Raw genomic sequence first — 13,618 nt, 5'->3', positions numbered from 1 at the left:
GGTATTTTCAGAGTTCGTTCTAAAGGGTAACTTCATGATTTAAAAAACAGCAGCTAAATATCTATGATTCTACATATAAATATATCACTTCTTTTAAAACAATATGGCAGATATTACTCCAGGATTGCGACAAATCTTTTACTAACTTTATTCTAGTATCAATATTACTTTAAAAAATAAACTAGTCGGTTACTTGTCGATGAGAATCGCGTCACACGCCAGACTTGACTAGGGGGAAACTTTTTCATAAACAAATATATAATTAACTATCTTTTTTTCCTTCAGTGACTACTACGTGTACATCGTCTGAAGTCAAGTAGTAAATTCGTCATTTTTTGTCATGTTATCAATAAATAAACATCGTACACGTCCTTTTATCTGTCTCCTTTTTTATCACTGAGAGTTTTTGGGAACAAATAAATGTATCCTGATTTTAAGGTGTGTCTTACTACTTTCTGTAATATCGCTCGACTAGTGTGATCTCCTGTTTTACTCAATCGCTTGAGCACAAACAAGTGAATCAGTGGTCCCTAGTTAGAATCCTAGCGGAGACCTTGGAATATATAATGATCGATGTTACAACGACTTGTTCTTTTCGTTGCAAGTATGTAATTATATTACAATTCCACAGTGTGAACTGTCAATTTTACTATGTACATTGTCTCTACAATATTTCACAAAACTTACGTACTGATACTATATATCTATTTGTGTTTTAACAACAGATATGGACACATATATGGTACCGACGTTTAAAAGTGAACCCATGTGTTCATGTGGACAAAGGAGTAAAGTCGTTTAAATGGCGAAAAGCTTTTAAAAAATCGAATCCAAGATGGACGCCAGTAGACAAATCCCTCCTCTCTCCAATTTCGGATGTTGGCCAGATACAACAATGAACACATATAGAAAATGGCTACCTGTTTGTCATTTTTATTTATCAGTCGAAAATCAAACAAGCAAAACTTGAAATAGAAATTATATATGAAACATCCTCCCATTAACTTTAAACAATAGCAATTGTCAACATTTAAGACAGTCACCTGTTGTTCGCATTAAAAATCTGCCCTAAGATGAAGAAGCAAAGATCCAGGGTCGATCTATGCTTCATATTCATCAATCATTTTCTTCGAAGGTGGAAAGATGACAACCGATAGACCGTTTTGTTTTTCGATTAGTCTAAAAACTAAAGAAACTAAACATGGGAACCAACATCAAAATATTACTCAAGTTTTATGAGTGGCCACCCATATTAATATCCATTAAATTTCCAACCAGTTTCAAACTTGACAATTTCAAGCGAGATCAAAAGGAACCAACCGATGGAATTCAAAATATATGATCAATATTTTCTTCTCAAGAAATGGCGATAACAAAAATTGTTAGAGAACACACCGACCATGGAGAAAGAAGATCAGACAAGCCCGCTATATGATGATGTACTAGAGAGCTATCATGTCTCAAAATATCTGTCATTGCCAGAATGTCTAAAATCCTTCCGAAGTGATCAATGGAATCCACGTCAGGACGAAATCTAGATCAACGGAATCGTTTCTTTTAAAAAGTTGTTTAAGAGCAAGTCTTGATGACAAAGAGAATGTTACTTGCTAATGACAGCCACCTTGGCATGAAAATTTACAGTTCTAAATTCTAAGTCTTCGCACAGTATAAAGACGGAATAAATTCACTTAGTTTTCAAAGGTCATACTGACCCCATCAAGTTTCCAAGCTTTAACATGTTTCAATTTTGCTTATACATCGTTTATAAACATCTAGGTTCAGGAGGACACTTTACAGGGAGAATGTATTCAATTTACAAGAAAAAAACATTCTTTATATTGTTCTATAGATGGTCGAGATCAAACATATGAACAAACTGGACAAATAGTACAGGACTTTGTTGGCATAATTGACCAGATAAATCCGGTTATCCTCCTCCATTTGAACACACTTTTAAGACTTTCATCTCAACATGCTACAAGCCAAATATATGAACCCTGGGTTTTGTAATATCCAAAAGTTGTCTAAGATACGGTCGTTCATTTCAATAAATTCCACTCTACAGATCAGATGTCAAAACTCTTCATTTTACTTCCGAGTTTTTGAAAAAAAAAAATCAGTACATTTGACCCCACATACACAGAATGAGGGTCAAGGCCATTCTTTTGATTAAACCTGAAACTCCATTATCCCAGGGGGCAACTGGTCCAACATCCTGATTTTCAGACTATTGGTTATACAGCTGATTAGAAGTTAAGGCCAGAGAGACATTGGAAGAATGCAAGACATTTCATTCATCTAAGCATTAGCTTAATTACCCTTCAGGCAGGTGATCTAAAAAATAACCCAAAACTCAAGTTTAAGATTTCTGTCATTTTACTTTTTGGTTAACAATCAAATTTTATTCATTTAGATCCATAATAATTATAGTTCATTCATTTGGAAATAAGGGGAGAGGGCTTATAATGGTGAATGACACATAACCATGTCAGTTCTGTTATCAGAGAGTTTGTACACAGATGTACATATTGTATTAGCATTTCTGTTACAAATTTTACTGAATTACTGATAAACCATAGAATATTTTAGTTACAATACTGCAGTACATCTAAAAACATAAAACATTTCCCTCACTAGACAGTACACATCTACAAATGTACCTATCCAGGTAGGACCATCTTTTCAATGAAACATTCAATAAATTTTAAATTTTCAATATATCTAAATTTTCTCAATAAGATCACAAAGTAAGTATAAATTGAATTCAAGATTTTTGTATACTACATTCTATGTACAAAATATGTTTACCTGTGAGTATGTTTGATAGATACAGGTGGAAAACAGTTAAACAAGGTATTTAAGGATGGTAAATCAGTTTCTCTGGTGACAACTTATCTATAAAAACTTCTACGCACACAACATTCTATATTACTCACATATCTGTTAAACCTTATGTATTCCAATGTGATTTGGTTTCAAAGTCCACAAATATAACTTTTATACAAAATACACTCACACACAACTGATACCATAAATTTCCATACTATATTCCGAAAAATCATTTCAAAGTGACCTCTCCTTTACAGTTTAGTGAGACACTCTACATGGAGAAATGTACACCACAAGTGTTCTGGTACATCTTTCAGGTTTATTTCAGCACACAATACTTGCTTGATAAAAACCATAGAAATGAAATTTTCCACGTAATTCACAATGCTGAATGGGGGTTTAAACACATAGCACTAATTCAAGAACCAAAACGTTTACACATCATCCGAGCTATCAACATATCAAGAGATGTTCTAGTACAAATGGATATCAATTCCAATTAAGAAAACAACGAAATCAACATAATTATGTAAAAAATAATCACATTCAGAATGAAAAAACTAACAGCACCTTTTTATATGGGTACTCTACTACCATAGAATGCCTATACGAGCCCAGTTTGATCAAATTATCATAACGTCTCAACTTTGTAGATGAAAAAAAATATTTGAAAAGTGTTCTGCACAAATTAAATAAAAAAATTAATATTCTAAACATTTTATCTACTTATTGAATAAACGTTTTGCTGAGTGGTAATTATTGAGCAGGTATGGTACATTACTGACTGATATATCTATCGTTTAATATGACATCACCTGACACATGTATCACAAGTGGAAAACGCCCGTACATTTTCTATGTACAGCCATATCAAACCACATGAAGCCTTTAAATGGTAAATACATTCAAATGTCTACTTTCGCTATTAATTACAAAACACATCTACCATAGAGTTGTGACATTAGACATAATCATGATTTATCAGGGAAAAAATAAAATTAATTAACTTCTAGGACAAATAAGGTATAATATCACTAATTTGATATTTATTCTTGAAAGCAAGTATGCCTTTAAACCAGGTTTATAATTTAGTTTACATGGAAGCAACTTAAATGCAATCTGGCTTCGGACATTGGGTACATTTATAACAAAAATGGGAATTTAAGCAATTTGTCAGTTCATACAATACAGGATAGGTGTACATTTGGGGTAAACATAAGTCACTGAAATCCTGTCCACAAGGTGTTATATGTTACTAAAGGAGGAACTTGACATGATGTTTCAAATGATCTTCCATGAATGTGGCGATGAAGAAGTAACTGTGGTCGTAGTCCTGTAATAAAAATGAGACACAATTATTGTAATACAAACAGACATGATATTAATGGTAGAATGGTGTGTAATGTATTCTTCAGAAAAAGCAATTTTTAACATTTTATTTAAATCTTAGACTATAGGTCTCATGATCAGAATGAGCTTGGCATGTCGACATGATGCATATAAAGCACTTACAATTCTGTTTGCTTTGATTCAAACTTTACTTAATGTACATTTATAGCATTAACTGTGAGGACTACAGTAACTACAAACCTCCTGCATTCTAAGCACAACAGGCATTTTGGCTTCAGCACATGCTGCAACAAAGTTGTCAGGAAGTAGCTGTCCTGCTTGTAGAAAGTTATCTGCTTTCCCCTATAAATGAAAGTGAACATATTGGATGTTACCAATTAGTTATTTGTTCTTTCAAAATTATTTCATTTGACCAAAACAAAATGTTTTCTTATAAAATAACTTTGTGAAACTTAGTATGTATATCACAGAGCTAAGGGCTATATCATTAAAACATCTATGCCACCCAAGGACTCTAGGGATTGTATAGGAATATTTCAGTAAAACATCTATCGTACCCCATGCCTCCAGAATTTGTATAGGAATATTTCAGTAAAACATCTATCCCACCCCAGGACTCCAGGATTTGGATAGGAATATTTCAGTAAAACATCTATCCCACCCCAGAACTCCAGGATTTGTATAGGAATATTTCAGTAAAACTTCTATCGTACCCCAGGACTCCGGGATTTGTATAGGAATATTTCAGTAAAACTTCTATCGTACCCCATGCCTCCAGGATTTGTATAGGAATATTTCAATAAAACATCTATCCCACCCCAAGACTCCAGGATTTGTATAGGAATATTTCAGTAAAACATCTATCCCACCCCAGGACTCTAGGATTTGTATAGGAATATTTCAGTAAAACATCTATCCCACCCCAGAACTCCAGGATTTGTATAGGAATATTTCAGTAAAACATCTATCCCACCCCATGCCTCCAGGATTTGTATAGGAATATTTCAGTAAGACATCTATCCCACCCCAGGACTCCAGGATTTGTATAGGAATATTTCAGTAAAACATCTATCCCACCCCAGAACTCCAGGATTTGTATAGGAATATTTCAGTAAAACATCTATCGTACCCCATGCCTCCAGGATTTGTATAGGAATATTTCAGTAAAACATCTATCCCACCCCAGAACTCCAGGATTTGTATAGGAATATTTCAGTAAAACATCTATCCCACCCCAGGACTCCAGGATTTGTATAGGAATATTTCAGTAAAACATCTATCCCACCCCAGAACTCCAGGATTTGGATAGGAATATTTCAGTAAAACATCTATCCCACCCCAGAACTCCAGGATTTGTATAGGAATATTTCAGTAAAACATCTATCCCACCCCAGGACTCCAGAATTTGTATAGGAATATTTCAGTAAAACATCTATCCCACCCCAGAACTCCAGGATTTGTATAGGAATATTTCAGTAAAACATCTATCCTAAACCCGGACTCCAGGATTTGTATAGGAATATTTGTAAGTGATTTATTTTTTGAGTTATGGTGTCAATAAGACTGGAACAGCCCTATAAAAGCTGTCGACAAACTTTACGGTTCAGTATCTTTTCTTTAAATTTAATACAAATTTTGCCAAGAAATATTACATTTAGTACAAAGGGAAGTTTTTCAGACAAATAGTGATAGTGTAAGTAACTAGGTCTCTACCTAAAAATGTGTGAAATTAAAACAAAGTTCTAGTATGCCGTTAAGTAATGTATTTTATAACGAAGTTGTCTTTATGTACTATCCTCATGAAGAATTACTCAAGCACGCAGGAAAGTAAAGATTACGATCAATAAAAATCTATATATTTTCGGCTTAATTTTTCAGTATCAAAGACATATGATAAAATGAAATTTTGTGGAATTTGTAAATATATACAAACAAACTGACCTGATCAATGTATATTTCCAGAGGAGGGCCGTTGTAAGCTTTTACCAATTCTGAAGCATCATATGCCTGTTATAGAAAAATAACAATAAAAAAAAAACAATACAAATCAGATTGAATGATATAAAACTCTCTTGAATAAGGATTTCAATTTTGTGTATGATTAGTTTTCTTTATTAGTTAGAAATTTCCATAAATTACAAAATCTATGATAAAAATTTCAAAAATAACAGTTACAATAGAAAACTGACATAGTAATCATCATAAGATTAGATAGACATTGTTACATACAGTGAAATCCCTTTATTTCATAAATTGAATGGCTTATCTCAAACCGATATCTGCCGCTTCCCCCAAATGTTTGTTTCCAAGGAAACAGAGTAACATACCTTCCAATCATCCTTGTTATCACCGAGGTACCCAGAGAAAGCTTTTTGACCCCAGGGACACATCATGGGGTTACAGATAGGTGCAAATGCACTGACTGACTTGTATTTCCCAGGGTTCTTCAAGGCACACACCAATGCTCCATGTCCTCCCATGCTATTAGAGAAATCAGTATTAAATGAAATAAAAAGTGAAACAAAAATGAGACCTTATTTAAATCAGAGGGTAATTCATATTTTCTAGATTTACAGTTACTAACTAATCGACTGACGTACTTCATCACAAAGTTTATAAAATAGAGAAATACAATGTATGTTTATATTGATGATACAAGGACATCACTTTATGATAGCAATGAAACACCTACTACTTTTTTAACAAATAAACCTCAATGCTACCATCAAGTAAACAGGACAGATATCAATAATATGGAATGGTTGCAGAAAGTGACAAGCAGTTATCACCATGATCATTGTTAAATCTACATGCATAGTATTTTGATGGGACTCATAGAATTTCTGGAAATACTTCAACTTAATATTGTGGGACCCATCGTTTTCAGCAATAAAGCTGAAAAGGACTCAATATGAAAATAATCTGAAGTTGGACCCCTGCATAAAAATGCTTACATGCCCTGTCATATATATGTGATAATGGTACTAAATGGTACACACTTCCAAAGAGAGCTATATGCTCCAACATTTTGAATGTTTACACCTCTGGTTTAGCATCAAAACAGAGTCTAAGTAGATGATGGAATTATTTGCACAACAGTGTTTCACTATATAATTCGCACAGAAATAAAAACCATATCACATATACACACAAATTTGTGTACTCCAGGTACTTTCAGGAATAAAGAAATTTTAGTTCATGCCAATTTTATTTGTGAAAAATTATCTTTGTTTTTAGCCAAAAATATTGTAATTGTAATTTACAATAACATTAGCTTTGGTTATTGCCGAGCACCTAAGCTCCATGCATTCTATTTCTATATGAATATCTTTCTCCGGCATCAAGTCCTGTTGAGTAGACAAAATGCCATGAACATGTTAACAATGTGGAGCTTTTCTCAGACATAGAAGGAAAAAAGCCATGTTTTACCTGTGACCAAAAATGGACATTTTATCAGGATTCGCTGCAAAATTGTTGTTGATTAAGGCTGGCAACTGAAAAAAAAACCATATAAGCTCAAAGTTTTTTTAATAAAACTCCTCACTCTAACTTCAAGCAATATACAACCTATTACAAACATCTCACATTTAGATCCACCAGTAATATCAATGTGAAACTGACACTGCTTTCTATATTCTTCTCATCAGAGGTTAAAATTTGAAATCATATTCAGATTCCCGAAATCTTTATTTCATTTCAAAACAAAGTTCCCACTCATAAAACTTACTTCCTCTGTCACATAGGCGTACATTCTGTAGTTTGTTTTCCATTTGTCCTGAGTGGCATTAACATAGAAACCAGCCCCAGATCCAAAGTCATAGGAATCATCTTCTCCTTCAATATTACACCCCCCTACAAAACAAGGTCATCAAAGAAATCTAAAATGCTGCTTTAGATTAATACAACAAATTATAATTCAGTTTATAAAAGCACTTGCATTCAATTACTTTTTAACATTATTTTGAAATAATTTTGTGGCTTTCAATCAAATAGATTTCAAAACATTTTTACCTTTACTGAATTCAATATCATGGTAAAACCTACACCCATGAGAAAAAATTCAATCAACCTTTCAAACAAGAGGCATGCATTGCTCACCTGACTAATTCAACTATTCAGGCATTTAACAAAGAATTTAAAATATGACAAATATATTCTGGGTCCATGTCATGTTGGTAAACAGAAAACAGATTCACTATTTGTAAAAATTGCTTCAGAACATACTTGGACAATATCCTAGTAAAGAAAACGGACTTCTTAAAACTTATATCTCCTCAATTGGGCCCCACTCCTCCAAACCCAGGAGGCCAGGATCCAATGTTTATACAAAATTAATTCTCCTTCACTCATGAATGCTTCAAACCAAATTTTGAAGTAGGAGCAAACTTTCCCCTTTTGGGCAACATTCCTTAGGTCATTATTGGATTATTCAAAATCCAAATATTTGTAAAAAATGCTCACTTACTTGGACTTGTATCGGGAGCTACAATCATGAGCCCATTTTCTGCTGCAAACTTCTGACTTCCTGCTTTCGTTACAAAATTCTGCTCTGTACATGTCAATCCTAAAGGAAACAACACATTTAAACCATATTTTTACAACCAGTCTGGATCAAAAGGCCAGCATTCAGAGTATAGAGGTTATCATTAGACCCAGGGTGACAGTCTGTCATCATTTACTGATTCAGTCTACACACATTCACAGAATCAGCCTTTCCAATCAGCTCACATTCGCATGTCATATTTTAACAGTCAACCAACATCCACATGTTCAATCTTCAGTCAGCCAACATTCAGATATTCCAGTTTTACAGTCAACCCGCATTCACATGTTATAATTTCATAGTTAGCAAACATTCATAATTTTCAAAGTAAGTCCATATTAACAGTCATTCCATTTTCATAAATCAAGTCACATTTTCACAGTCAAAATACATTCACATGTTCAATATAGTTTTCACACTCAGCTAATATATACATATTCAATTTTCACAGTAAACCTACATGTTCAATATATATATATATATATATGTATCCCATATATGTAAATTTAAAGTCTACATTTTTCATACATCAATTTTCATTAATTGGTTAGTTTGTTCTCTACTTTCAACCACATGTTAACAGTCTACTTACATTGATCAGTCTCAATGAAGTTTATACTGTCTATATTCATAGGTTCACATCCTTCCTATGTTCAGTCTGTTTTCAATTACAGGTTCATCAAAGTTTGTCTATTTACATGTACAATGAATGTAGCACATGGCGGTCTGCCTCATATACTTACTTCACAAGTACTTAAGTCAGTCCACATTTACAAGATCAAAGTCTGATTCTTTCAAATGTCCCTGTCAGCCTATATCTACAAGTCCATACTAGGTATTGTGTAATTTTATAATTTTATAGCAATTATCTGAACCTTAGTTTCACTGATTGTACCTTACAGCAGGAAATTTGCCAAGTTTTACAGGAACACTCCTAGAACATGTGCCTTGGATAAAAGCTTCTTACCTGACAGCCAGTACACTACAGGAACCTTGCTATTTTCAGCCTGGGCAGGAATAAACACACCAAACCGCATTGTACACTTCAGCTCGGAACTACAACATTTAACACAATTATCCAATAACCAATATATAAATTACATTTCAAATGGTCGCCTCATATGTTCATAACTAAAATAAGACAAATCTTCTTTGATTGAATCAGCTGCTGCTTAAAAGTTACCATCTCATTTCACCATTTCACACCTAAATGTAATCAACTTAAGTATTGTGTAACTTTAAGAAGTAGGAGTTTGTATACAGATTTTTGCACAACAAAACTTAGATAAGTATCAATGACATTCCATCAGTTTTCCAAATCTTATAATTTACAGAGAATACATAACTTTAACAAGAGATCCCAGAGGGATCTTGGTGCCCACTATTGCCTGATCTTCATATGCTCTTTGAAAGTTGGATCTTTTCCCTTCTTTTCTCTGTTTTTGCTATTAATGTAAAGACATTTGAACATTCCTTTGCAGAAATAGTGATGAGACATGCCAAATCCAAAATGGCCACCTGGAAGCCATTTTGTTTTTTCTGATCAGTCCCAAAATCAAATGAGCACAAGGAGAGACAAAAGGGAACATATCTATGATATTTGAGAAATATCTATTCAGGGCTTAAAAAAATAGCAATAACACTCTTGACTTGGCAAAATCTGAGATGGCTGCATGTTGCCCATTTTGTTTTTTTCTGATCAGTACCAAAATCAAACAGGCACAATGTACTTGGGATCAAGAACAGCATACACATGAAATCTGTGAAAGATCTTTGCTGTAGTTTTCGATAACACACTTTCAAAGTCAAAATCTCAGATGTCCATCTGATCAGTCGCAAAATCACATTGGCAGAACTAGGAACCAAGGGGAACTTTCATTTGAAGTTTGAGAGAGATCCATCCAGTGCTTCATAAGAAATAGCAATAACAAACTTTCAAAATCCAAAATCAAAGATGGCCACCTGTCAGCCATTTAATTTCCTCTGATCAGTCCTAAAATTAGACGGGCACAACTAGGTACCAAAAGGAACCTATATATGAGATTTGAGAAAGATCTATACAGTAGTTCTCACGAAATAGCAATAACACTCTTGCAATGTCAAAATCTAAGATGGCTGCTTGTCGGCCAGTTTGTTTTTTTGATCAGTCCCAAAATCAAACAGGCACATCTAGGGATCAAGGATGTAGGAACTTAGTACATATGCAATTTTAGAAAGATCTATCCAGTACTTCATGAGAAATAAAAACTACCAAACATCGTTTACGGACAGATGGACGATGGATCATGGACAGCTGATGATGGTGGGCTAAAAAATATCATAAAATATAATTAGATGCTTATAAGTAAATTAAGCAATTGTTTCTTAAATAGAGCAATTTACCATACCTTTCATGGCTGAACACTTTCTGCCATCCTCCAAACATTTTGTTAGAAGAAACCTCTGTTAGTGCCATTTTGATAGTCTTTTTACTGTAGTTTCTGAAAAATACTGACATGAACAAGCATTTGATTAAAAAATGGAGGCATTAAAATACATGTTAGAGGTAGAGTGGAACTTCTCCAAACTGACCATGCATGAGACAGGAAAACCTGTCCACTTTAGGGTGGGTTCAGCTGGTAGAAGTGAAGCAGGTTGACTGGTTCAGACTCTGATATGATTGAACCGAATCAATTCTGTACATTACATTTACCATTTGGTTGACTTATAGCATTTACGATGCACTGAACTGAATACAGTAAAATAAAGCTGTGGTACTTGTATATATGTAGCTTTAAGTTGAAAAGAAATCTGTGCACTGCACAGCGATCTTGAAATTAACACTACACACTTGATATAGCCCCAATTGGATGGTCGGCTAGTTCAACAGTGTTACCAATCAATGTATTTAATGAATATATATTTTTGTTAATCAGGGTAAAAACATATCTTCATAAACAACATTCAACAATTCTTTTGTATGTGTTAAGATAATATCATTCAATTACCAAAGATTTAGATGGTTTTCTGTGTCAGTACTTATTTTCACTTTATCTGTAACGCCTCTCCCTTCTGTGAAATGATAGGCTCATTTGATATGATTTCATTATGTCATTGGAGATAAAAACTTTCGTTTATTGAAATCTTCCATATCAGGGTAGGTATTGTATACAAAGCCTATTCGTGACAGGTGTAAACGCCGGGGGCACAAAGCTTAGTGTCACCACAAGTGTTGATTTCATGATCGCTTATCAGAACTGGGGTCTTGATTGTTCAGGTAAGGCCGGGTTTTGGAAGCGATTTTCAGGATATTTCAATCATTTCAGACACAAAATTGGTTTAGTATTCAGAATAAAGAGGGATTAGTATTAGGAAGGTTTTTATTACTTTAATAAAGAGGTTGTCATTCATCAGTTAAGGGATCCCAGATTGAGAACATCAATATATATGGGTACTTAATTACTTATGACATCAGCATAAACATACCTGTACATCATCAGTACATGTACTTCACTGTTTACCTGTACACTGCCATTTTTTCTATTTTTTTTTTTTTTCTAAAGTCTGCTTTCAAAGAAAAGTAAAGAGTATCAGTTTAAATTGATCAATGCTCCACAAAAACAACTTTATCAGACACAAACAAATTACTAAAGGGCAATAATTCTGTAATTACAGGGTTACAGGCCCTGAATTTGGTAAAGTGTACATTAACTTAGTATGATCAATGTATATACCAAGTTTTATGATCCTTGTGGATAAAGTTATTCTCCATACACAAAATAATGGACAGACATATAAATTGGTGAACATGTGCAATTCCCCCTCCCCTCCTCCCCCGGATTTTCAGGTAGCATAAAAAGGCTTTATGCGAGGTATATTGTAGGGTTATGCTGACATGACTCCAACAATGTTAGTGGTTGAATCGTGTGTCACCTTTGAGCACTGTAGCTAGTCTGGATGAGTAAATCACATTTTCTACGGATTTTCCCTGGCCCTGAAAAAACTGACTTCAAAAATTGAAAAAGGACACCCAAACTTAATGAAGATTTATTCTATTTATTTCATAAATGATGTGAGTAACGGTACTCTTACATTTCATAAAACTGAGGGTTCCTGTTTTTTGTTATTTTTGTTTTCTATTGTATTGCTTTAAACAAGGCCCTGCACTGTTACTGTGCGTCCCTTAACGTTGAGGGCGGTGATAAGGGGCAAGTCGTTTCGACACCTAGTTGTTTCGGTACTTCCAAAATAAGTCGTTTGGGTATTTTAAAAATGTTTTGATTTATGTATTTAATTTGGTGTTTTAAGTTTTTTTTTTTCATTAATAAAAATTGCTCAATACGTTACTGAAATACTGTTCACTCAAAATGCAAACTTAGATATGTGAATCATTTTGCAAGTACCAAAACGACTTTTTTAAATACTGAAACAACTGGGTGCCGAAACAACTTGGTATCAAAATGACACCGAATTCGGTGATAATGTACAATGTAGGTCACACCTTCCATGCGAATATCTATCACTTTGCGATTATATTCCAACAAGATACGGTGAAATTTTCACCAAATGGTACATCATTTCATAACTTTTCTCGGGCAAAGCGATTGACATTGATGCTATATAACAGCACTTACCAAATTTGGTGGCTTTCTTGTGGACTTCGATAAAAACACGCCGGCAGCCGAACAACATCTGTAATTTCAACCGGACATCAATACACATTTTTTTCACAACTACTATAAAATCTTTTATTATCATAAAATTTCGAAATACTTCTTTTTGCGACCTTCCTTGGATATTTTGGAGGTCAGATTGTGACCATTGATTCAGACCACCCTGCATTTAAGCATCACTAGACCCATATATTGCACGCGGAGTAATTTTACGTGTATGCACATTTTCTAACATGGCCGCTAA

General features: G+C 33.9%; 1 protein-coding gene across 1 annotated transcript; it reads right to left on the bottom strand.

Moving 5' to 3' along the window:
- Positions 1–2,358: 2,358 nt before the first annotated feature.
- LOC132548879 (S-formylglutathione hydrolase-like) lies at positions 2,359–13,438 on the bottom strand. Its single transcript, XM_060212778.1, has 10 exons — positions 13,336–13,438; positions 11,110–11,212; positions 9,690–9,778; positions 8,645–8,743; positions 7,907–8,031; positions 7,609–7,673; positions 6,507–6,660; positions 6,121–6,186; positions 4,420–4,521; positions 2,359–4,162 (listed from the first exon to the last, which is right to left on the bottom strand). The coding sequence occupies exons 1-10, from the start codon at positions 13,421–13,423 to the stop codon at positions 4,085–4,087; spliced, it is 969 nt and encodes a 322-aa protein (XP_060068761.1). The 5' UTR covers positions 13,424–13,438; the 3' UTR covers positions 2,359–4,084.
- Between the last annotated feature and the right edge of the window lie 180 nt (positions 13,439–13,618).

Source organism: Ylistrum balloti, unplaced genomic scaffold, assembly GCF_031769215.1.
Source record: "Ylistrum balloti isolate Yb309-2 unplaced genomic scaffold, AGI_CSIRO_Ybal_v1 Utg370032, whole genome shotgun sequence".
Taxonomy (NCBI): domain Eukaryota; kingdom Metazoa; phylum Mollusca; class Bivalvia; order Pectinida; family Pectinidae; genus Ylistrum; species Ylistrum balloti.
This window is presented reverse-complemented; position numbering and strand designations above follow the sequence as displayed.